This window comes from Lutzomyia longipalpis, chromosome 1 (genome assembly GCF_024334085.1).
Source record: "Lutzomyia longipalpis isolate SR_M1_2022 chromosome 1, ASM2433408v1".
Taxonomy (NCBI): Eukaryota; Metazoa; Arthropoda; class Insecta; order Diptera; family Psychodidae; genus Lutzomyia; species Lutzomyia longipalpis.
Window position 1 is genome coordinate 5,694,794 of NC_074707.1, and position 22,734 is coordinate 5,717,527.

Here is a 22,734-nt window from a genome sequence, read left to right on the forward strand (position 1 = left end):
GACTTTATTCTATACCAGTCATACCAGTAGAAATTGGGGAATTTCTTTAGCAATTTTTCAATTTCTTTTGATTATCTACAAAAAAAAGGGGTTTAAATTGTTTAATGAATGAGGAAGTTTTGTACGGAAATTTAATGTTGTTCGAGAAATTAATGTTAATGCAGCAAAATGTAAATCAGAAATATTTCACGTTTAAATAACCCAAAGAACGCCAAAGGGTTAAGTTTCAGACAGGGTGCGAGTCAAAGTGTGTTAGTTTTTACTCGCATTTGAGTACTGCGAAAAAATTTTCTCTGTGTATTCTGTGATTGTTTTGACAAGGTCAGAGGGATTTTCCTTCAACCGAACGCTAGTTTTTCATTTCTAATCTAAAAAGAAATAAAATTGCAAAAAAAACGCGTGGCGCGGCGTGATCTCAAGAGAGTGAGAGAGGGCAGAGAAAAAGAGGGGAGTACGACTACGAGAGGAAGTTCTCGTGAGAATCCGCGATTGACGAAAGTGTGGGGAATTCTTATGCAATTCCCAGCTCAATCTGCACACTTGTTGGCAAAATCAGCCCGGAGGTGAATCGTAGAAGGCATCGCGATGAATCGATTAGTTTCCACTGGCCGTGGTGCAGTTCAGTCCGCAAAAATGGGCTTCCGGAAAGTAACGCACGTCATCTTCGACATGGACGGTCTACTTCTTGGTAATTATCTTATTTTCATCTGCCTGAATTTCCTGCAAATCTCTCTCTGAATATTTGTTGTGAATTTTCCGCGTTCTCTGGAAGATTTTTATGTGAAAATTCTCTAAACATTTTGTTTGTGAGAGATTCAAGGGATTTTTTTTCTCCTGAGTTCTCAGATTCAATGAAGAAGAAATAACTCCTTGACAGGATAAAAAGAACATTTTGTAGGAAAAATTTTTAAACGGGGAGGCCTTGAAGGGTGGAAGAATGCTTCTTCCTTCCACCCCATTGGGCGCCCCACACGAAGGTTGTTTATTAATATCTCCAAGGAATTAAACAAAACAATATTGGAAGTCGTCGTATCCTTTTCAACTTTGTCTTACACGGAGGAGGAAGCATGACAAGGAAATATTACCGCGAGTTGAAAGTTATTATATAAAATGCCCTTGGATTTATATACGCTGCGGGGGTGGGTTATAAGTTGATGAGGTAGCAGCAGCGGGAGGACTTCGATAAAACACCCCCTTCGCTTTACAGGGTTGATTGAAACACCTTTTTGTGCAAACAAAATTCTCAATCTCCTTTAAAATTTTTAATATCAAGGCTTTCAAGGATATTTTGCTTCTTTTCTGTAGTTGGACGCTTAACCCTTTCAGGTCCGCGATCAATCTAGTGAGCTGGTTGAACTAAATTTTAATGGGTTCCTTTTGGGCTCAAATAAGACATTTTTAGTAAAAATTCCAAATCAAAAATTTTCGGTTTTTCGTGCTTCTTGATCCTGTGAGTCCTCGGGGATGTTCTTTTATGGTCATAAAATGATCAGAGATTGTGAAGACATAGTCTTGTACTAATTTGGACTCAATATTTAAAAATTAACAATACAACATGAAATATTTTCGAAATTGTGTCTTTGGGTCAACGTATGACCCAATGAACCTGAAAGGGTTAAGATTATCTTACAGAAAGAGAGAATATTTTATTACTTCCCTGCACCTTTCATCCATCAGAAGATTCTTTTGATAAAATATTCCTTTAGGGCTTAAAGATTAAATTTTGGGATTTAGAGTTTATTGATCAAAATAATGAGCAGCAGAGAATGTTTAAATTATGCATTAAATTCATGCTGCAGTGATTGAATCATACGACTCATAGTTGCTATTATTAACTTTATTAATTCATCTCAAAATTGACGTAGTTTGATTACTCTATATTAGTTTGATTAGCGTTGCTCTGTCAATTTGTGGTTCTAATCAATGGATTTAATTAGTTTATAAAGCAAAATTAAATAATTATTTTAATGTAAGATGAACCAAGATAATGATAAGCTGAGAAAATTTGTGAGTTTTAATGAACTTCTTGTGAGTTCTTTGAATGATATTCTTTTGCCCCTCCTTCATCCTCCGCATCATTCTTTAGACACAGAGACACTGTACACCAAAGTTACCCAAGCTATTCTCGATGAATACGGTGGTGGTCAGACGTACACGTGGGACGTGAAGGTGTCAATGATGGGGCTGCAGCGAGAAGAAGTGGCCGAACGTCTCATTGAACTGTACAATTTACCTTTGACCCCGCAGCAATACATTGATCTGACACAGGATCACATCCACCACTTGATGGCGGATTGCAAGCAAATGCCAGGTAATTGTTCCACTTCATCACACCCTATGATTTGTTTCTTTCTCTCTTTCCCTCCACAGATACTGAAGGGATTTATGAGGGAACTGTTCGGGATATTCTTAGGTCCTTTAGTAAAACATACACGCGGGAGTTACGTTACAAAGTCCTGGGGACAACTGAGCAAAAGACTGTTGAAATTATTATCAATGATTTAAATTTGCCCATCACTCACGCTGAATTTCACCGGAAATTCCTTGATATAAGCAATCAACGATTGGTTAATGCACCTTTTCTCCGAGGTACATCCCCCCTAATCACAATTCTTACACTCCCCCGCATTTAAAACAAAAATTCAGCGCCAGTGTGTCTATCAAGTCTCATTTATCAAAGAAAATTTTAATGTTTTTCGTGCCTTTTTATTGGGTTTCCTTTCGTGCTACATTTTAGTTTTTTTCTCTCTCTTTATTTGAGAAGGAATTTTTGAGTTAATTAAAATTAAATAATCTCTGCCTGTAGGTGCTGAAAAATTAGTACGGCATCTGCATGACAATAAAATTCCCATTGCACTGGCCACGAGCTCAAGCAAAGAATCCACAGATGTAAAGACGGCCCAACATAAGGCTCTCTTTGATCTCTTTCATCACAAAGTGATGGGATCATCGGATGCAGACGTGAAAAATGGGAAACCAGCTCCGGATATATTCCTCGTGGCTGCCTCGAGATTCCCTGACAATCCTAGTCCTGAAAATGTGAGATTTGTCCGATTTTCTTTTAATTTTTCCGATTTAATTCAATAATTTTTTTCGCAGTGTTTGGTATTCGAAGACGCCCCAAATGGGGTGAAAGCAGCCCGATCGGCAGGGATGCAAGTAGTCATGGTGCCGGATGAGCACATTGGGGAGGATCAAAAGAAGGAAGCAACTGTTGTTCTCAAATCTCTGGAGGATGTGAAGCTAGAAGACTTTGGTCTGCCGCCGCTACATGCATAAAGCACACAAAATCCATTAAAAAAATCTTCGCACATCCACCTGACACTGTAAATCCCAGTTAGAAGAAAAAAACGGATATGATAGAAATATATTTTTCTCGTGGAAAATTTTTAATTTTTTTTTCAAATCTATCTTTCTATATAATCAGGGGGATGCCCAACCCCGAGAAATCAGTACTTTTATTGAGGCAGCAGGTTCTTCCGATCAAAATAAGGGATCAGTTTGCACAATTCCACTTGCAATCAATAGTACATTTAATTAGCTCTCGGTTGATCCCTTCTCATCATCGAAATAACATTATTAATATAAAAAAAGTTAAAGTGTTTCTCGGGAATCGGTCGAGATTAGAGAATTCCTCATACATTTTAGTCAACAAAAAGTGACTTTTTTCTTCACTGAAAAAGAGGTTATACCATCCCTCCCCTATGACGGAGAGTGCGTGATTTTATCAAGCGATATGGCTCAGGCTTTCCGGCAAGTTTTCCCGCTGATTCGCAAGGATACCGTTCAGTGGTTCCCGGGGCACATGGGTAAAGGATTGAGGCAGATGCAGCAGAAACTCAAATCCGTGGACTGTGTCATTGAGATTCACGACGCAAGGATTCCCTTCTCAGGCCGCAATGAGGATTTCCGGTACACAATTCGTGGTGTAAAGCCCCACATCCTGGTGCTGAATAAGAAGGATCTCATCCCACCTGGGAGTGGCCCAAAGATTGCGGAGAGAATAAGAAATTCCGACGACTGTGAGCATGTTTTATTTACAAATTGCAAAGATCAGCAGTGCGAGGGTGTCCGGAGACTCTTCCCACTGGCCAAGAAGCTCATTGTCAACTCGAATAGGTACCACAGATCGGAGCTGGGTGAGTTCTGCATAATGATCATTGGTGTGCCGAATGTGGGGAAATCATCGCTGGTGAATATTCTGCGGAATAAGCATTTGCACAGAAAGGCTGCATCACCCGTGGGAGCTGTGCCAGGCATCACAAGAACCGTTCTCAATCGCATAAAGATCTCCTCTGACCCACCAATTTTCGTCCTTGACACACCGGGGATCCTTAAGCCAAATGTTGGGAATAACGAAACGGGCCTTAAATTGGCGCTCTGTGCTTGTCTTCAGGATCATCTCGTGGGGCCTGTTGTGATCGCCGACTACCTCCTTTTCCGTCTCAATCTCGAAGGGAATTTCAAGTATGTGGAATTCATGGGAATGGAGAAACCCTCAGACAACATCATTGAAGTTCTCGCTTCCGGGGCGAAACTGCTCAATAAGTCACTGCGGATGAAAACTGTGATGGGAGAGATTGTCGTTAGGCCAGACATTGAAACAGCTGCCCATCACATGCTGAAAGCCTTCAGGAAAGGAGAATTCGGTCCAGCATTGCTGGACAAACTCTAGCCGAGATTTTTTCTTTGTAGGAATAAATTTTCTTTTTTTTTTAATTTCATTTCATCGAGATTTATTTACAAAGACTAACTGATTCTCTAAATTACTTCCTTCCCAATGCCTCCACCTGCTTCAGCACGTCTTCAGCTTTTAGATTTGTCAGCGCCACAGACGATTCCTGGCCCAATTCTGTGAAGGAAATTAATTTTCTTATTAATCTGTCTGTTGGTGAGGAAGTTCAATGGGATTGACTACCATATCTAGCCCAGAGACGTGGTTGAACTCCACTGCATTCACGGATTAGGATGGGCAACTTGGGGTTCTCCTGCTTCAGTTTAATGTAGTGATTCTGGACGAAATCCCTGCAATTGAGGAAGAAGAATTTAATGGGAGGGATTGTGTAATCAGCTGTGCGGAGGAAAATCAAAACAAACATCCTCACCTGGCCCCCTTGGATTCTGCTCCCGTTTGACACAGATGCAATCGTAGTTCCCTCACAGAGGGCCCCATTTTCACTGTTCTCAATAGCGTTGTCCTCATTTTAGCGAGTGAAAATCACGATTTTCCTGATTTTTCCCAAAGGAAAATAAAGCAAAAAGCTCCACACAAGACTGCAAATGCTGCAAAGCAAAAGCTTTTTGATACTCGAGATTTTCTCGAATTCCCTGAAGAGTAAGATTCTTCAATTTTATGTTCAATTTTATTTGATTTTTACATTTAAATTTCAAAAGCATTTCAAATTGAATAATTTTTGTTTAAAAATTGCAGATTTTTTAAGCTCTTTACTTCCTTTATGAGTAAAATAAATAAAATTAGAATCAGGCGGGAAATGTAATGTGATTCAGAATCACAAAACATCAATGTACCCCTTGACCGTCAAGCCGACGTTCTTTTGGTTTTTCGACAACGTGGTTTGCTCTTCGTGCCGAAATAAAATACATTTTAGTTAAAATGGGGCGATATGCGCGTGAACCGGACAATGCCACAAAGTCCTGCAAATCCCGTGGCTCGCACCTGCGTGTGCATTTCAAGGTGAGTGCCGTGGAAATGTGGGAAAATGTGAAAAATCTCAATAGGATTTTATTGTGTGTTTCAGAATACCCACGAAGCGGCGAATGCCATCAAGCATATGCCTCTCAGACGTGCTCAGCGTTTCCTGAAGAATGTCATGGAGAAGAAGGAATGCGTACCCTTCCGTCGTTTCAACGGGGGCGTCGGTCGGTGTGCTCAGGCTAAGCAGTGGAAGACCACCCAGGGACGCTGGCCAAAGAAGTCCGCTGAATTCCTCCTGCAGCTGCTCCGGAATGCTGAATCCAATGCCGACTACAAGGGTTTGGATGTTGACAGGCTGGTAATTGACCACATCCAAGTGAATCGGGCCCCATGCCTCAGGCGCCGCACATACCGAGCCCACGGTCGCATCAACCCCTACATGTCGTCTCCATGCCACATTGAAGTCATCCTCACGGAGAAGGAGGAGGTTGTGGCCAAGGCGACAGATGAGGAGCCCACGAAGAAGAAGCTGTCCAAGAAGAAGCTTCAGCGACAGAAGGAAAAGATGATGAGGAGTGAATAAACTCCCAAATAAAATGCAAGTTGGGAAATAAAATACATTCACTTATAAAGAAAATATTTTATTGGCTCTGATGGCGAATATTTTACAATTCCCTTGAAGGTTTGTGCTTTTGAAGCTTCTCTAGCTACGACTCCTCTTCCTCTTGTGCTTCTTTTCCTTCTTCTCATGCTTCCTCTTGTGGTGATGTTTCTGTTTAGGCTCTGAGATTGCCTCTTGGCTTTGCTTCAGATAACTCTCCCAGGCTTCAGTCTGTGTGTTGATTAGCTTCCGGATTGTTTCGTTGTACGACAACGGAGGCTCTTTGGTGGTCCTGTGCTTCATACGACGTCTCTTCAGCTGCCTCTCCATGTCAACTACATCAGCGAATGTCATTGATTTGCTCGAAGATTCCTCAGGCATCTTCAGCATGTATGATTTCTCATCTTCCGGCTTGATCTTCATATTTCCAGCTGCGTACTCATACAAGGCCAATTTCTCCTCGCGTGTGTAGTTGAAAAGGACATCATCGGGACTTTTTGGGAGGTTTCTTGCCCCCAAATCCTCCACTGGGAACATCAGAGACATCCCCGGATTGGCTTTCTTGGCATCTTCAATGATCTTCACCTGAAGATCTTTGTCTGTCAAAAATTTTGCTTTTAGTGATCAAATTCTAATGAAAGAAAGGAAATTTTAACTATTTACCGATTATCAAGGATGGGATCCTGCCCCTGTAGAACTCCTGATAGTCCTCCGAGTACTGAACATGCTCCTCCGGGTCATTTTTCTTCAATTTCTTCTCACATTCCTGCTTCTTCGCATACTGCGGGATGAAAATTCGCTGAAAAATACATTTTCTTGCAGGAAAAAAGGAAAACTTACGTTTTTCATGAGAGTCTCCCGATCCCAATTCAATTCTTTGAGAATTTCATTGACTTTTTGCGTGATTTCTTCCTCAAAATCTTTGATTTCATTGAGAAATTTTAGCCTTTCCTCTCTGTTGATTTCCATTTTCTGCTATGTACAGTTGCGGAGTAAACTAAACCTCGTTTGGAGGTTATGTGATTCAACATTTGATCATAACCTCAATTTTATTCATTAAACAACTCTCTAATTTTTAAAGTTTCTAACACAAACAAAAAAAGAAATATGAGTTTTCTTAATTTATTAATGAATAACAAATAGATTTTTTACTTTAAATACAATTAAATAATAAAATAAGTAACTAAATTAAATCAACTCTTCATTTTTCACTCAATTACAATAGCTGTGACGCAGTGCGAGTGTTCAAACGGGGGGTAGCATTTCCAATATGGTGGACATTTGTGAATGACTGCTCGCGTATTTTCACACAAATTATGTGAATTTTTCCACTCCATTGCGTTTTCCGTGTATTTTAGATAGCAATTAGCGATAAGGACCTGTTGTGCATGTTAATTAAGTGCCAAAGTGTGTGAATTGTGCGTGGACGCGGATTTTCTGCGGTGTTGTGTCTCCAAAAACAGTTTTATTTTTCATTTTCAATAATTCCCACAAATGGCTCAGAAAAATTGCGATTATTGCCCTTTATCAGCGTGTAGTTGCTGAATTGCCCTTTTAGTGGACGTGAGAGACATTCAGGAAGGGGGGTACGTGTTGATAGAGGAGTGAGTGGCCTGCAGAAATGGGGCGCGATGGGCGTGAAGTGAAGATGCAGCGGAGTCTTCAAGTGTGTTCTTCAATTGCAATTATTTTGGGTAAATTGAGCGGAAAGAGGGCTGAATTGTGGGGGCTCAGCGCAAGTTGGGGATGACTAATAATGTGTTTTGGCCATTGCAGGGTTCATCTGTTGCATATCGGGCTCCGTGGTGGTGAGTAGTAAGCAGCTGGAGTGTGAATTTTACGAGATAAATCGATGCCGGGAGAAGGGGGAGTGCGAGACAACAAAGCAAATCTGCGATGAGGTCGATGTGGACAAGCAGAATCATTGCTACGTGGTGTGGCAGCAGGGAATCAATAATAGCACAGGAGAGCCCACGGTTACGGTGCAGATGAAGGGATGTTTCACCCAGAATGCTGCCTGCAATCAAACGGAATGCATTGACTACACGTACGAGCCGAAGAATAACATGAGCTTCTGCTGCTGTCAAGGAAATTTCTGCAACAGGGAGCAAAAGTGGATCCCCACCCTTCCCAAAGGCTCAGACACTGATGAATGTAAGGCTCCATCTCTTTGCCCTCTAAACGAGCTTTTCTTTTTAATGAAAACTTCTTCTAATTTTGCAGTAGATCCAAAGCGTGAGGATACAACTGAGAGTGCTTTCATTATTGGGATTCTCTTGGGGTCCTTCCTCGTTATCACACCAATTGCCGTCCTTGTTGCGTACTTCCTGCGGAAACGCAGCAAGAAGGCGCATTTCAATGAGGTGCCCACAATTGAACCCGAAGTAACAAGCTCCTCACCATGTCTCGCCCTTCGTCCCATCACGTTGATTGAGATGAAGGCTCGCGGACGCTTTGGAACTGTCTGGCGGGGTCAAATGAAACCCGATGAGGTGGCTGTGAAGATTTTCCCGCAGCAGGATAAGCAATCATGGCAAACGGAACAGGAGATCTTTAAGGTAGGATTCTTTGCTCAATTTTTCTTCTTGCTAAAGAAGCTTCGTGATTAAAGAAAAAAAAATTAATATCAAATTGAATAAAGAGAAAGGTCAAAGACTGTCCAAGGTCCTCTGAACTCTGTAGAAGAGAAAACAATATTAATTCATTCTTAATTTTAAAAGAAAATGAACAAGAAATCCTCTGCGGAAGATTTAGGCTCGTAAAGAAGCTTCTAATTCCCAATGTAATCAGAGTTTATCAGTGTTAGCAAGACAAGACAACCACCCCCACATCACAATCTACGTCATTGAAAATGGAATTTTACTCTGATTTGGTGTCTGTGGATTTGAATTGATTTATCAGCAAAATTCCGCAAGTTTCAAATTCCATTCATTCAGGTTTTTTTCTGTGCGAAAAGTTTTGCTGTAAAAGCAATCTTCTTTATGCAAAAAAAGTGATTTTCTTGGAAATCTTCTTCTCGTTATTCTGAGAAATTTAAAGATTAGAAAGGTTTTATTTTAGTGTTAATCAGAGTAATTTTATTCAATAAATAAAATTTAAAATAAAGAGGAACTATTGATGAATTTTATTCATTTTTCTTGCAGTTTTTGAGCAAATTTTTCAAATTTTTAAGACATATTCTAAAAGAATAATTTTAATTTTCTCTTCTGAAGAGATTTATGGAGCCGATTCCATAAAAAATCTTTTCTTAATGTTTCCTTAAGCATTCTATTATTGTTCTATTTAAGAATAACAAAATATTTGTTCTAAAAAACATTCAGGGGGTTCTTAAAAGATTCCACGTAAAGTAATTTTCCTTTAAAAACACGATTAAAGAAGAAAAACAAACTGTCAAAATCTTATAAGACTTTTTAGAATAAAAAAATCTTATAATTGAAGAATTGTAAGAAAAGAAAAGATTTTTAATAGAATCAACCCCAGTCTTTTAATTTCCTTATAATATTATTTAAAATATTCAATTCAAACTCAAGAATTAAGTCTTAAGCTTAAGTTAATGCCAAAATCAGCTATAAAATGTTTTTAAAATGTTCTAAATTATTAAAGAAAAAATTCTAGAAATTATTTCTTGACGATTTTTGGGAATTTATTTGACTAAATTAATCTTTAATCAGTTGAATAAACTTCCTTGATGATTTTATTTATCAATTTCTTTCGCGGAAAGCTGAAATTTAGATTATTTTAGGCACAATTAACCCTTTCGCGTCGTTTTTAAAATACGATATTAATTCTTTGGATGCTCTAAGAGAATATTTCTTAGTTAGAACGTCTCTTTTGACCTCTTCTATATGAATTTAATGCATTTTTAGCTTGAAAGAAAAAAAAACAATTAAATTAATTCAAATTCAAATGACCTAATGAGCGCGAAAGGGTTAAAATTCTGTTCTTCATAAAAAATAATACTGGAAAAACGCCCTTCATTCAGACATTACAAAAAAATTGGAGGCGTTTTCATGCTTCTTTGTTGTCTTTTTCCCATAAAAATCACGATGAAATTAATGAAAAAGCATCGCTAAAATATTAGTTTTTTTTATGATAAAATTGAATTCTCCCAAATTCCAGCTTCCACGGATGCGGCATCCCAACATCTTGGAATTTATCGGTGCTGAGAAACACATCGAAAATTCCCTGACAGCTTTCTGGCTCATCACGGTGTACCACAATCGTGGGTCTCTCTGTGACTACCTCAAAGCGTACACAGTGACATGGACGGAGTTGTGCAAGATTGCCGAGAGTATGGCACGTGGTTTGATGCATCTGCACGAGGAGATTCCCGCCACAAAGGGGGAGCAATTGAAGCCAGCTATTGCTCATCGGGATTTCAAGAGCAAGAATGTTCTGCTGAAGCACGATCTCACAGCTTGTATTGCGGACTTTGGATTGGCGCTCATCTTTCAACCAGGTAAGTGGTTGTGGCGGCGGAATCTTGCACGTGATGTGTATGTCCCAATTATTACACGATGCGCATACCCTAATCCACCGGGTGGGCGGCTAAAACATACATAAATTGATAGCATGTCAATGCAGGAGGGCACAATTAGGAGTTTTTTTTGCTGCTTCTGCTGCTTATCAGTTTAATTCCCGGCTCAAACGTATTTTTCTTTGGAGAAGAGAGCATGTATGTAGGAAAATAATCTCTGCGCGTATTTCTTGAAATAAATAATGTGTATTATTAGTTGTGACGTCAATGAGATTAGTGATAGCATCGAGTACTTGTCAGTATTCTCTGCTCTTTTCTGTGAAAAAAATCAACCAATGCGCTGTTCTTTCATTCCCCGCGGGCAGCAGATAAATCAATCTGTTTTCATTTAGTGAAAATAATTGGATTCGTTGCTTCCTTTGACAGGAAAACCATGCGGTGATACACACGGTCAAGTTGGGACACGACGATATATGGCCCCAGAAGTACTTGAGGGTGCAATTAATTTCACACGTGACGCCTTCCTTCGCATTGATGTTTATGCCTGCGGTCTAGTTCTGTGGGAACTTGTATCACGATGTTCAGCACATGGGAGCCCCGTGCCAGAGTACACGCTACCCTTTGAGACTGAGGTGAGGAAGACATTTTGAGGGAGAAAAACAACCTTTTTGATGAAGAAATTGAAATAAAAAAAAATCTTCCCTTTCAGCTTGGACCTCATCCTACGTTAGATGAGATGCAGGATAATGTTGTCATGAAAAAATTACGCCCAAGGATCTCAAATCAATGGCGAACACATCCTGTAAGTTTATTTATTTTTGGGAATTTATTAATTATTGTGAGAAAGAATAAATAGAAATATTTGTTTAACAATTTGAAACCTGATGAAAGGGTGAAAAATCATCAGCCGAACCTTAGTTTCTTTAGGGCAGACTTTTAAGACGAATTCGGCCTCAGTTCTGCCTGATGTAACCATGAAACCTTAAAGCCTGACCTTGAAAAAAAACTTAAACAAAGGTCTTGCTTAAAAATCTTAGGACTGATTCTTAATGATCAGTCTTCTTAATGACGGATCTTTTTTTTAAAGAAAACTGCAGTCTAGCTTAAAGAAGTTTATTCTGGTTTAGAAAAACTCAGATCTGACTTAAGACGATTTCCCTTTAGCTTAAAAAAATCGAAAATTCCTAAATTACAGAGTCTATTCAATTTCCGATTTTTTTAGTTTTCTGATATTGCCGAAAATTAAAACCAAAAAAATTAAAATCCTGTGACCCGGGGAAATTCATCCTAAACCCGCAGCCCGGAGATCATACCCCGGAACCCGAAGTCTCCGGGTGAAACCCGATTTAAAGAATTTAAAGCCTGATGAAGTGATCAGAAAGCATCAAAATGTCACTGAAAAAAATTAAAAGAAAACAAATATTTTTGATTTATTTTCTTGAGTTAATATAAATTCTCCAAAATTGATTTCTTATTTAAATTACTTTATAAATTGAATAATGTTTCTTTACAGGGACTGAATGCAATGTGCGACACAATGGAGGAGTGCTGGGACCATGACGCAGAGGCGAGATTATCCTCATCGTGCGTCATGGAGCGCGTATCTCAACATACGAAATACCAAACGACTCAATTGCTCATTGAAAGTAACACCGATCCAGCGGATAGTGTATGAAAAGACTAAAAAAAAAGAAAAAGAAAATTTATTTGTGAAGAAATTAAAGAAAAAAAAGATGAAAAATCTTGCCGCTGAGAGACTTTCCTTGGCCCTCCATTTTATTCTTCTTATTAGTCCCTCCCTCTGTGTGTGGCTAAAAGAATGGAGAAGGATTTCTAATTGTAAAGTAAAAAAAACGCGAGAAATATACTCACTACAAACAATTTTTCTTTCATTAAAAGAGAGGAAAAGAGGCAAAAAGAAATGAAAATAATTTCAATGTGAGTGACGATGGGAGATAAGAAATGAGATAACAAAAAAAAACGTTGGAGATGATGGGAAGGAAATATTCTTTAGATAGAATGTGGAGAGAAAGTATAAACAATTAATAAAAAATTATATATAAATATGGATAATATTTTAACCCCTCTTCCCAACCTCCAAAAAAAAGAAAATCATTGAATGTTGGTTAGATTTTAAGGCTATACTTAATGAAAGAAAAAGAAAAACAAGAGAAAAAGAGATATAAGACGAAATTTTTTTAAATAAAAATTATCACAAGATTTTACTTTAAGAATAATTCTAATTAATTTTTCATAATAACAATAATAAGATATTTTTTAGAGAACAAAAAAATAAGCCAAGATTTAAGATTTCTCCCTCACTTTGCCCTTTGATCTGCTGCTGAACTTTTGGTTTATTAGGGGCACAAAGTGACCACCAAATACGGCGGTCAAAGGGCACGGAGAAAGAGAAGGAAGAAAAAAAAAGTATAAAATGAAAAGAAAAAAATCGAGTAATTATTTGATTAAGAAAAAAAACGAATTAACAATGATAAAAAAAATATATTAAAAATTTATAAGAAAATACAAAATATTTTTATTTAAGAAATATTTTAAGAGTTCTAAATGAAAAAAAAATGAATTTTTATTGTATAACTCTACAAAACAATAACAATGCAGAACATATTTTTGGAAAAAATGTTAAAATATCGCGCTCCCCGACCCTCCCAGATCTATTTTTATTTCACCCGAGATTTTTGTCATGTGCCAAACAAAAAAACAAGAATTAAGCAACACCGAGACAAGAAAAAAAATTATATATAATTGTAAATAGAATTTTAGAGAAAACAAAACAGAGAAATTATCAATAGAAAATGTAATACACGGAGAAAAATAACTACTAATACTAGCTGGAAACTCTTGCTATGCCAACAGTTTGGCGTCAGAATTGTTACATTGTTGGCAGAGCTGGAGTTTGCTTCTAACTCAACTACAAACTGGCTATGTCGCCAATGAGTCAGAAGGAAATGGCGTATATGCACACACATTTTGTCTCATTCGTTTTGATTTTTGTATGCCATAATTGGAGAAAAAGAGACATCTATATCTTTAAAATTATATATCTCGTCTTTTCACAAGTCGGCAAAGCCGTCGACTGAAGTAGCATGTTACGCATCTGCACAAGATTTATAAAGCAAATACGAGACAAGGTTGCGCAGTCGACGAAAAGCCACAGTGACAAATGTGTGAGAAGAGCAGAAAATCTCATTTGATTCTACAGGAATTTCTAGTTGGCACAGCTGGAGTCTCCGGCTAGTGCAAATGGACAGTGGCGGGTACAATAACATTATAACTTGCTATTGTAACAAGTACTGAATTTTTGCGCCGCCTCAACTTTTTTCTTTCCGTGTAGTAAGAGAACGAGAGGAAAAAAAAAGAGTAATGGCAAAGCGCTAAAAGCGAGAAGAGAGATAAATGTTTTGACTTCCATTCGAAAGAAGTGATTGAAATGGGAAATATTTCACTGCCACAAAAATTTTTAAGAGAGGAGGAAACGTCTAATTCTTAACTAATTCAATTTACTAAATATTAAAAAGAAGAAGAAAAGAAAAACAATGTACGTACAATTCCCATGGTTTTTGTAAGGAAAGAAAAAGAGGGGATATTTACAGAACAAAGACAAAAGACGAAGGAAGAATGTTTTAAAAAAGAGAAAAAATGAACCCCAAAAGAAAAAATTCTACCGTGTTTTATTGTTATTATAGAAAGAAGAAATAAAACTCCAATAAATTGTAATAGATGTTATATAAATATTAAAACAAAATGTGAATTTTTCCCGGAAAGAAAGTTTATGGAACGAAGGTAGCTAAAAAGGACAAAAGGAAGAAGAAAATGTTTTACAAGAGAGAGAAAGAGATCCGAATGGTGCTAGAATGGAAAAATATTTGTCATTGCAATTTTTCTTTTAAAAAACTCATTACATTATAATTTTATTAATTCATCTCCCATTTTTCTGGGTAACATAATAACATATCAAATCACATTTCTTTCTGTTGAGTCTTTTTTATTCCACACAATAAAAAAAAGTAAAGCATTATTATCATTTTTTTTCTTGTGGTAAGGATGGGAATTAAGTTAATAAAAGGAGGAAGGAAAAAGTACAGTGAGTGGCAAAAGTGTATGAACAGTTGGTAAGAATACGTTTTTCTAGATTTTCTTTTGTCGAACTTATAGTATTAGAATCCGCCTACACATAGATGTAGAATTTATAAAGCTAAGTTGGACAGATTTTATTCTATGGCGGTTTAAAAAAGTTAAATTGGCAGCATGTGCCAGTTTTGTCCTTCAGTGTTTAATTTATTTTTTACATCTGAAAGTTTTTTTTCTTGAAAAGTTAAATAATAGTTAATAAAAAATTATTTTATACGTCAATTTGGTCATATAAAATTAATTTCAATTTGTTCCTACACTTTTGCCACGAACTGTAAAGAAGTTAAAGTAAGAAAATCATTTTTTTTAAAATCATTTTCGAATGAAAACTTTCTTTTAAGAATATTTTCATTAAATTCTCATTATTGTATTGTATGTTCTTCATTTCACTGAATTTAAGAGAGATAAAAAAAATGTCTTATGTGTGTAAATAAAACATAAAAAATTTGTAGAGAGAAGAGAATAAAAAATCCATATACACCCTGAAAATGAAAAAAATGAAACGACTTTTAATTATTTTCTTTAATGAATAATTTATTTCCTTTTTTTACAAATTCTTTTTTTTTCATCTCATTCATTGCGTTATTTACGCAGATTTTTTTCCTTCAATAATTCTTTCCATTTTTTTAAATATTTATTTTGCATTTTATATACCTTTTTATAGGATGGAGTCATTGTATCAATAGAATTTAAAAGGAAATTTTAACACCTACCATTTCTTTCTGGCTTTCTGTGTGACTTCCAACGATTCTCTCTCGCACGTTGCTGCGAGGCATCCATTCGAGCGCATTTCTCAATATCCTGTCTGAAAGAACTTGTGAGAAAGATGAGAATAACATGTTCAAGAACTCTTTTAGGGAGGGTGGCAATTACATTGTCACCTCCCCTCAGAAATTGTTTTCTCTTTGAACCCTTCGGAACGATACAGTTTCACATTTTTACAATGAAATTCTTTCAAATTTTTGCACACAGCCGAAGCGCGCGGTCTTCTCATCACACTCTGTGGCCCTTTGTGCGGACTGTACGTGAGTTGGGGGTGGTGCGGTAACCCCCACATCAACCCGTACGTCGGCCGCTCAGTACTCTTTTTGCTGGAATCATAAATTCGCATTAGCAGTTTTTGCAGATACACCATCTATGTTTTTTTTTTAATTTTTATTGTTGATGCTTCGTTGATTGCAAAATTAAATTACTTTTAAATCACAAAATACTGGCCAAAATTTTCGGTAATGAATCACTTTTTTTAATATGAGGGGAAGATATTCTTAAAAAAAAACTTTTTGTGAGTAACATTTGATTTTGTCTTAACCCATCTGAGTGTCTGTAGAGTTTCGAAGGTAAGCAGTTCTAGAAGTTCTATTTTGGATGTTGGTCCATCAAATGTGAATGAGATAATTTTGAATTCCACACTGGACAAAGAAATAAGGATTTTCTGTGTAAGTTTGTACTTTTCTTCCCCTGTAGTTCCAATTGTCAAGAATGTCATTTCGTCCATGAGCAAAGCTCCAAAAACCTGTGCTTTTCCACTAGACTTTTCTTCCTCAATTTTCTTTTCAGAGCACGGAGTGTAACTTCTGTCATTAAAGGTGTTGCATTAATTTTAGAATGCCATGCTCAAATACTTAGTTCGTTCGGAAGGGAGCTTATCCAACTTTGGTAACTTCTGGTCCAAATTGATCTGGTACTCAAATGACACTCAAATAAAACGGCCTCGAAAATTTCACATTTTCCCCCCTCGTTTGCTTACCATCAATTTTGGCCAGGTATTCTGCAATAATTATTGAAAAAGAGATAGAAAAAAAAGATTAAAACAAATTCAACAAATAATTGATTTTCAGCGTCTTTTTGCACTTTGTTTTTTGCAAATTTTCATTAATTTTTTTTTCTTTGGTGCAAAAAGTGCTGAGAATCCTTCATTTGTGTTATGATTGTCCCACCTCAGCAATAAAACGCGTGATCTTATTTGCCTCAATTGTGGGTTCAATGTGGCTGCAATCCATCACAAATTTGCGTCCTGGAACGGAGATATATAATTCAGTAGTGAGAGAGTTCTTTGGAAGTCACAACATATTTCTTTTCTAATTTAAAAAAAAAGAATTCCTTTTAAAAAGAATTTGATTTCTCTTGTTAATTTAAGAAAGAACTAATTTAGGTTTTAAATTCTATTGGAGACTCCCTAAATTATTTGTTTTTCTAATTTTTCTTGGACATTTTGTAAAGGAAAGAATTCAATATTCATCATTCTAATACAAAAAAAGTAATAATAATAATTAATTCTTAAGGTTTCTATGTGCTATGGTTAGTGCTAATTTTTTTTAAATGTATTTCAAAAGAGAAATCTCTTTTATAAATTCTTATTTTCTTTATAAATTAATTAATTTCATGGATTATTGTTTGTTTTTATATAGTACGGTGAGAAATGTTTAAATGGGGGATAAAATGATACAGACATTGTTCACATTACTGATGATTGGTGGTTGTGCTGCTGCTGCTCTTTAGTCATCCTGCATCCAGTTTGTGGTGGCATTGGCATGGCAGGAAGCACAGAACTCAAGTGAAACCTTCCCACTGGCAACGTGGAGGCACACACCGCCCTTGCCTATGTCTGCATTTTGGTCATCAAGATGGTGATTGAAGTAATTATGTTCAGAATTGATACTGACTCTGCTTACACTGTTTCCCGGATCGCTGAGCTCCCCGTCGAGCGGTAGGTCTGGAATTGTGTCAAAGCCAAGTGGGTACATTTCGTCCCACTCCTCAATCTCACTCGATGGCGATAGTTGCATATTGAAGCAATCATCACCACAATCTGTGGACAGAAAAGGATCTTGTGTAATAAGGAGGCTTTCCCAAAGGAATGGATCAGCCCGTCGCGTACCGTCTTCTTCCACTGCTGCTGCTTCACTCTTTGCGGGATCTCCTTCGAAGAAGGGTGTACTGCTGTCGGGACTCGGGAAACCATTTCTCCGTGGAGTCTTCTCACAGCTGCTCATCCTTGTTCGCTCAATGGACGATGAAATGGGGATGCGGGTGGAATTGAGACTTTTCAGCAGCTTCACAATTTCCGTTTGATTTGCAATCACACTGTGCAGATACTTCCGTTCCTGCTTTAAATTCTTAATCACTGCACTCTGCTTAAAGAGATTCCTATGGAGCTTCTTTGACTTCTCCCGCAGCTCAATGACTTCCCTCTCCAGCTGCTCCATCAGTTCCTTCTTCTTTTTGCGATTCTCACGCGCCATCAGGGCATTGCGATTGAAGACATTCGGATCCGGACGTCGTGTTGGCTGACGACTCACCTTCACCTCCGCCCCTTTTCCTTTCCGGACGGCATTTTCTTTCTCCGCCATGCCCAAACGTTTACCCAACGTTCGTCTTGCCCTCTGTGTGGGTGGTGCATAATCCGTATCGTCTGAACAGTTAGACTCGGTTTCTTGTTGCGAATCATAATTACTCTCATTCCCCGAGGAGTTATCCAAGCTATCCAAGCAACTTGAGGGGTATTTTGTTGCACGACGACGCTCCATTTTGTAATAAATTTTCGCGAAGTGTGTGGAAAAAGAAAGGCAATTTAATGTGTTCAACCTGACCTTTTTGGGCTGACTCTACTTACTTTACAACACAATAAACACTCTCGCGGTGATTTTTAGCAATTTCATGCGGATTTTCACGCTAAAATTCAACCTATTTTGGATTTTCTCTTGGAGATTGATGGAGGACTATTTCGCAATTTCACAATGAAGATGAAGGGAAAATGGATCCGCGAGTTGACATTTCCTGAAACGCAAATGAGATGCAAGATCGAACTCTCACTGTGTGAGAGCGAGATGGATAGGTCTGGAAAATAATGTTTCATGAATCAATGTAAGTTTCATTCATGATTTCTACTTCCGAAGCATATGCTGCATGAATTTTATGCTCCGAAGCTTTTTCCATGTTCAATTACTAGCCAATTTAACATAATTTTTGCATAAATAATAATTTCTTTAGCATTTTAGAATTTATTTCAATTAAATTAGTAACCTTAGAAAAGTAAAAACCCACAAAAGAGCAGAGAAGAAAATCCTGGAAGAACTTCCAGGACGCAAGAGAAATCTAACCTCAAACTTTTGAAAAGTAACGGAAATGAAATCAACTACATAAAAATTGTGTTGATAGAAAAAGAAAAAATGTATTTTTACAAGTTTTTATAGATAAATAAGAATATTCATCGTGTCCACTGCAAATTCCCATCCAAAATATCGCCACTGTTGTGTGTGCTATGTATGTTTAAAATGTCCTGTGGAACATATCAAAATGTTGGACCATTCAGTTTTCTCTCAAATTTTTTCATTTTTTTTTGTAACTGCATTAGATATGATTTTCCTGCGGGGACATTTATCCTATGTATTCAGTGAGGATTTAAAAAATCCTGCAAGTCTCTGCGTTAGGGGTTCAGTTGGGGACTCAGAATCACTGCAGGATACGCCGGTGCCTGGAAAAAATTATTCTTTTAGCAATTTTTGATTAATTTCTTTGCCTAAAGAAGCTTGTAAAAGGAGAATTTCTTTAACCATTTCCATTGAAAACGTCCAGAGAGTTCTTTTTGGGGAGAGCCGGAATTATGTCGTCTTCTTCCTCGAGTAGGAGGCTGGAGTATGAGTGCGTTGTGCTGTCGCTGTAGCTATTTCCACTTGGGATATTCTCAATGTCTTCATCTCTGCCTTCGTCGCAATATTCATTAGAACCATTGCTGGACGGAAAGTCGGCGTCTGAACTACTGGCCTCAGTTGCATCGCTGAAACTGCTGTCACTCTTGCTGTTTGCCACCTCAAAGTCCTCAATGTTGGAGTTTTCATCTGTCTCACTCTCCTGCTGCTGCTCTGCTAGATCTGGAATGTGAGAGAAGAAGAGCTGATTAAAATTTTTCAAGGATTGGGATTCAAAGCCTTTCAAAACAAGAAGCTCAACAACAAAAAAACCTCCAATTCTTTTATTAATTTTTATTTTAAATACATTCACTAGAATTTAAGGATATCATCAGCCTCCATTGCGGATCGTTTCCTCTTCGTATTCCTACTCCGTGTCGCTGCAACTTCCTTCGTTAGCCAATTGTGGTATGCTGAGAATGTTTCACATCCAACATTGTACAATTTCTCCTCTGAGCAATCAAAATGATTATCCCTCTTGCTCTTCATATCAGGACAATTGCACAAATCAATGATGTGGCTCAATCTCTGGCGCAGGGTGTTCAGCAGCATGTTCTCAATGATGTTATGATCATCGAATTTGGACACATGAAGCCCAAATTCGTAGAAATATTTGCATAGCCTCCCCAGATCCACGGAATTAGCTCCTGCCTCGCAAATTGACTTATTCAACGATCTATAGAGCTCCGGGACTTTAATCTTAACGTAGTAATTGTGAAGATCCTCAGCATCGTTGAGCATCCAGAAGGGCAATTCATGTTCACCCTCAGTTTGTTCCACGGGCGTCTCTTCCGCTGAAGCTGATCCCGAGAGGGATACGTCAAATGGAGCCATACTCAGATCACCTGGAGGACAAGAATTCACGGATTACAATTCCATTTAACAGGATCTCCAGCATGTTATTCTTACCATTTTCACTGGTCAACGTAACGTGTGTTCTCCTCTCGAGATTTGTGAGAACTTGCGTTTTCTCATACGGCACCTTCTCCTCCGTGGCCAGGATATCCATGAGGCTGTAGTAATTGGGCAGATAACTTCTCGTTTTGGCGAAATTATTCATTTTTGAGGATGAAGAAGCACCACAAAATCAAAACACAAACACAAAGTTTGACAACTCCGAAAAAAACCGTTCCGGAATGAATTTTCGAATTTATTGAAATAAACTGGGTAAAATGAAATCTAAAAAATCTTATTTTTTTCATTTTTTTTTGTTAAAATCCATTTAAAAATAAATCAAAAAACATAATGAAGCAATTATAAAATTTCGTAAAATTCAAGAAAGAATTTATTTTTAAATCTGATAAGAAAATGGATATTTTTTGAAGTTTTTTTTACATGCAGTTGATCGAATGTTAACCTGCTCAAAGGTGATTATTGGGCTTTGGATGTTTTGAATTTATTTTGTCGTCAATTATGTATTTTTTAGTTCTATTTATGTAATTATAAACTTGAGGGTTAAAAAGGTGAGTTTTACTTGGCTATAAGTTGATAATCCTGTGCGAAATTAGTTAATTTCAATTGTCCCTTTTACTAATTTTATCCAAATTGTCCTTACATCGACTGCTGCCAAGTCTCAGTCAATTAAACTCCAATTTTAGCTGTGATTTTCATTCTTTTTCTGAGAAAAAATTGATTTTTTGTGAACAAAATTAAAAATTCAGCTTGAAATTGGGTTATTTCGGTACTTTTGGTATCGTTTTTTTCTCCTCCTTCCTTTTCAAATAAATCAAACATTTTTCCAAATACTTTCTCACGGGTAAAAGTCTCATAAATAAGATTTTTTGTACTCAACATGCTCCAAAAAGCCATCCTCTTTCGCGACTAAAAGCATTTTCTCATGAAATATGCGCGTAATATTCAAGTACGCGCGATAAAGGCGCATAAGATGTTATCACGAAATGGGTAGGAGGAGGAGTTGGTTATAGGAAAATTATTCACAAGTAAGTGCGTAACATATTTCAACTTACAGCTTATCTTTTCCAGAATCAGTGGGTAGAACTCCTTTGCTGTTAGGTTGTTGGGCTCAAATTCAAGGACTGTTGAAGGGAGAAAAGGAAATTTCTTAAATTTTCTATTTAATAGAACATTGCACTGAAGCTGGTTACAAGTCTCAGAGTTAGATTAATTAGATTTCTTGGCGGGGTTTCAATGCAAAGTTAATTTGAACGCCTTTGAAATAAATCAAAAAAAATAAAGTAAAATTCATTCTTACTGAGTTTGCAGTATTTCAGGGCTCTTCTGTAGTCATGTGTCATGATTGCGGAGAGAAATTCAGCAAAGTACTCCGTTGGAGCTGAGATACTCTCATCTGCATCCGTATACTCCGAGAGGTCTTCTGTGGAAATTGATGGGGCCAGTGGAGATGATTTCAAGGACAATGTATTCCCATTTGATTCATCCAGAATTGTCATCTGAATAAATAAGAATAAATTGCGCCGAGAATTTTGGAAGGTTCTCATTAAATCAAAGAACTTTTATGGATAAAACAAACTCAATTGCGTGTGAATTTTATATTAGAGAAGTTGAACTTACATGCGACATGATGATGGCTTTAATGTGATCCTTTGTATTTGAATGTTTGTGGGTGTTACTGTTCCCTCCGAGAAATCAATATTCAAGGGTAAAGGCGCCCAGATGAAGTAACAAAAAAACCTACGACAAGATTCTCCTGTAAAAGGACCTTTTTCTTTTACAATTTAATTCCTTTTTTCTTTTCGCTTAAAAACTAATATGGGTGGGTCTTGCACAGAGAAATTCGAGCACTTTCTTTTCGTATATATTTTTAAGTCTTTAACTTGCTAGTTTTGCTATTTCAAAAATTATATGCAAAATGGCACTTTTTAGTGTAAAAATTCTCTCACTCAATTGCGTCTCAACACTGTTTCCTGTTCACCAAAAAAAGAAGACTTCCGTGTTGTTAAGTGCTTGGGCACGGAATAAAGTAAAAAACGAACACACAATTATCCCCACCAGGATACACTTGTAAGCATAAAGTTCTTGGCCAGTGTCGCAGGGATATTATTATTGTATTGTTTTGGTTACGAAAAATCTATTGAAATTGTTAGGAGGAGTCAACAACATAATAATGTTGCAAAGTGAGCATGCGCCATGACCGTTATTCCCCGCTCGTTTGAAAAGTGCGCGCGCGGGATTTTTCAAATTT

At 37.3% G+C, this 22,734-nt stretch overlaps 9 protein-coding genes across 18 annotated transcripts in view; 4 read left to right on the plus strand and 5 right to left on the minus strand.

Moving 5' to 3' along the window:
• Positions 1 to 22,617, minus strand: part of LOC129786719 (glutamate-rich protein 2) — an 871,459-nt gene extending 848,842 nt beyond the window's left edge. The window contains exons 1-5 of one of the 2 annotated variants that reach the window (XR_008750160.1): positions 22,104 to 22,617; positions 21,784 to 21,982; positions 21,539 to 21,607; positions 19,437 to 19,754; positions 19,189 to 19,357 (exon numbers count right to left, since the gene is read on the minus strand). Coding sequence is in view for 1 of the 2 variants with exons in the window: in XM_055821905.1 (XP_055677880.1) it covers positions 19,266 to 19,357; positions 19,437 to 19,754; positions 21,539 to 21,607; positions 21,784 to 21,982; positions 22,104 to 22,112 (687 nt within the window). In the remaining variant the exon portion in view is untranslated. Of the gene's footprint in view, positions 1 to 19,029; positions 19,358 to 19,436; positions 19,755 to 21,538; positions 21,608 to 21,783; positions 21,983 to 22,103 lie in introns of those variants that run through there. The other variant, XM_055821905.1, reaches the window with a different exon arrangement.
• Positions 250 to 3,386, plus strand: LOC129786717 (probable pseudouridine-5'-phosphatase). 2 transcript variants are annotated; one of them, XM_055821903.1, is made up of 4 exons: positions 250 to 688; positions 2,087 to 2,311; positions 2,807 to 3,039; positions 3,100 to 3,386. In XM_055821903.1, exons 1-4 carry the CDS (start codon positions 586 to 588, stop codon positions 3,277 to 3,279), a joined length of 741 nt encoding a protein of 246 aa, XP_055677878.1. In that variant the 5' UTR covers positions 250 to 585; the 3' UTR covers positions 3,280 to 3,386. The 2 variants fall into 2 exon arrangements, with proteins under 2 accessions (XP_055677878.1, XP_055677879.1); XM_055821904.1 differs by lacking the exon at positions 2,087 to 2,311 and adding an exon at positions 2,371 to 2,589 and having other exon boundaries at positions 271 to 688.
• LOC129786699 (mitochondrial GTPase 1) lies at positions 3,478 to 4,724 on the plus strand. The gene has a single exon (XM_055821881.1). It carries the CDS (start codon positions 3,737 to 3,739, stop codon positions 4,673 to 4,675), a length of 939 nt encoding a protein of 312 aa, XP_055677856.1. The 5' UTR covers positions 3,478 to 3,736; the 3' UTR covers positions 4,676 to 4,724.
• On the minus strand, positions 4,699 to 5,284 carry LOC129786737 (NADH dehydrogenase [ubiquinone] 1 alpha subcomplex subunit 2). Its single transcript, XM_055821930.1, has 3 exons — positions 5,106 to 5,284; positions 4,919 to 5,025; positions 4,699 to 4,852 (listed from the first exon to the last, which is right to left on the minus strand). Exons 1-3 carry the CDS (start codon positions 5,201 to 5,203, stop codon positions 4,767 to 4,769), a joined length of 291 nt encoding a protein of 96 aa, XP_055677905.1. The 5' UTR covers positions 5,204 to 5,284; the 3' UTR covers positions 4,699 to 4,766.
• LOC129786728 (60S ribosomal protein L17) lies at positions 5,540 to 6,293 on the plus strand. The gene is made up of 2 exons (XM_055821919.1): positions 5,540 to 5,695; positions 5,760 to 6,293. The coding sequence occupies exons 1-2, from the start codon at positions 5,615 to 5,617 to the stop codon at positions 6,237 to 6,239; spliced, it is 561 nt and encodes a 186-aa protein (XP_055677894.1). The 5' UTR covers positions 5,540 to 5,614; the 3' UTR covers positions 6,240 to 6,293.
• Positions 6,282 to 7,247, minus strand: LOC129786712 (uncharacterized). Its single transcript, XM_055821898.1, has 3 exons — positions 7,098 to 7,247; positions 6,921 to 7,038; positions 6,282 to 6,856 (listed from the first exon to the last, which is right to left on the minus strand). The coding sequence occupies exons 1-3, from the start codon at positions 7,224 to 7,226 to the stop codon at positions 6,360 to 6,362; spliced, it is 744 nt and encodes a 247-aa protein (XP_055677873.1). The 5' UTR covers positions 7,227 to 7,247; the 3' UTR covers positions 6,282 to 6,359.
• Positions 7,490 to 14,770, plus strand: LOC129786666 (activin receptor type-2B). Its single transcript, XM_055821833.1, has 7 exons — positions 7,490 to 7,951; positions 8,034 to 8,411; positions 8,481 to 8,815; positions 10,377 to 10,716; positions 11,161 to 11,366; positions 11,444 to 11,536; positions 12,248 to 14,770. The coding sequence occupies exons 1-7, from the start codon at positions 7,879 to 7,881 to the stop codon at positions 12,407 to 12,409; spliced, it is 1,587 nt and encodes a 528-aa protein (XP_055677808.1). The 5' UTR covers positions 7,490 to 7,878; the 3' UTR covers positions 12,410 to 14,770.
• On the minus strand, positions 15,788 to 18,662 carry LOC129786698 (uncharacterized). Of its 8 annotated transcripts, none has more exons than XR_008750159.1 (5): positions 17,762 to 18,640; positions 17,556 to 17,692; positions 17,334 to 17,488; positions 16,821 to 16,897; positions 15,788 to 15,974 (listed from the first exon to the last, which is right to left on the minus strand). XR_008750159.1 is itself a non-coding variant. In XM_055821880.1 (3 exons), the coding sequence occupies exons 1-3, from the start codon at positions 18,408 to 18,410 to the stop codon at positions 17,483 to 17,485; spliced, it is 801 nt and encodes a 266-aa protein (XP_055677855.1). In that variant the 5' UTR covers positions 18,411 to 18,640; the 3' UTR covers positions 17,372 to 17,482. The 8 variants fall into 8 exon arrangements, 2 of the variants coding, with proteins under 2 accessions (XP_055677853.1, XP_055677855.1); XR_008750158.1 differs by having other exon boundaries at positions 15,788 to 16,651; XR_008750155.1 differs by having other exon boundaries at positions 17,334 to 17,692.
• Positions 19,829 to 20,687, minus strand: LOC129786720 (DNA replication complex GINS protein PSF3). Its single transcript, XM_055821906.1, has 2 exons — positions 20,481 to 20,687; positions 19,829 to 20,416 (listed from the first exon to the last, which is right to left on the minus strand). The coding sequence occupies exons 1-2, from the start codon at positions 20,629 to 20,631 to the stop codon at positions 19,884 to 19,886; spliced, it is 684 nt and encodes a 227-aa protein (XP_055677881.1). The 5' UTR covers positions 20,632 to 20,687; the 3' UTR covers positions 19,829 to 19,883.
• Positions 22,618 to 22,734: the final 117 nt, after the last annotated feature.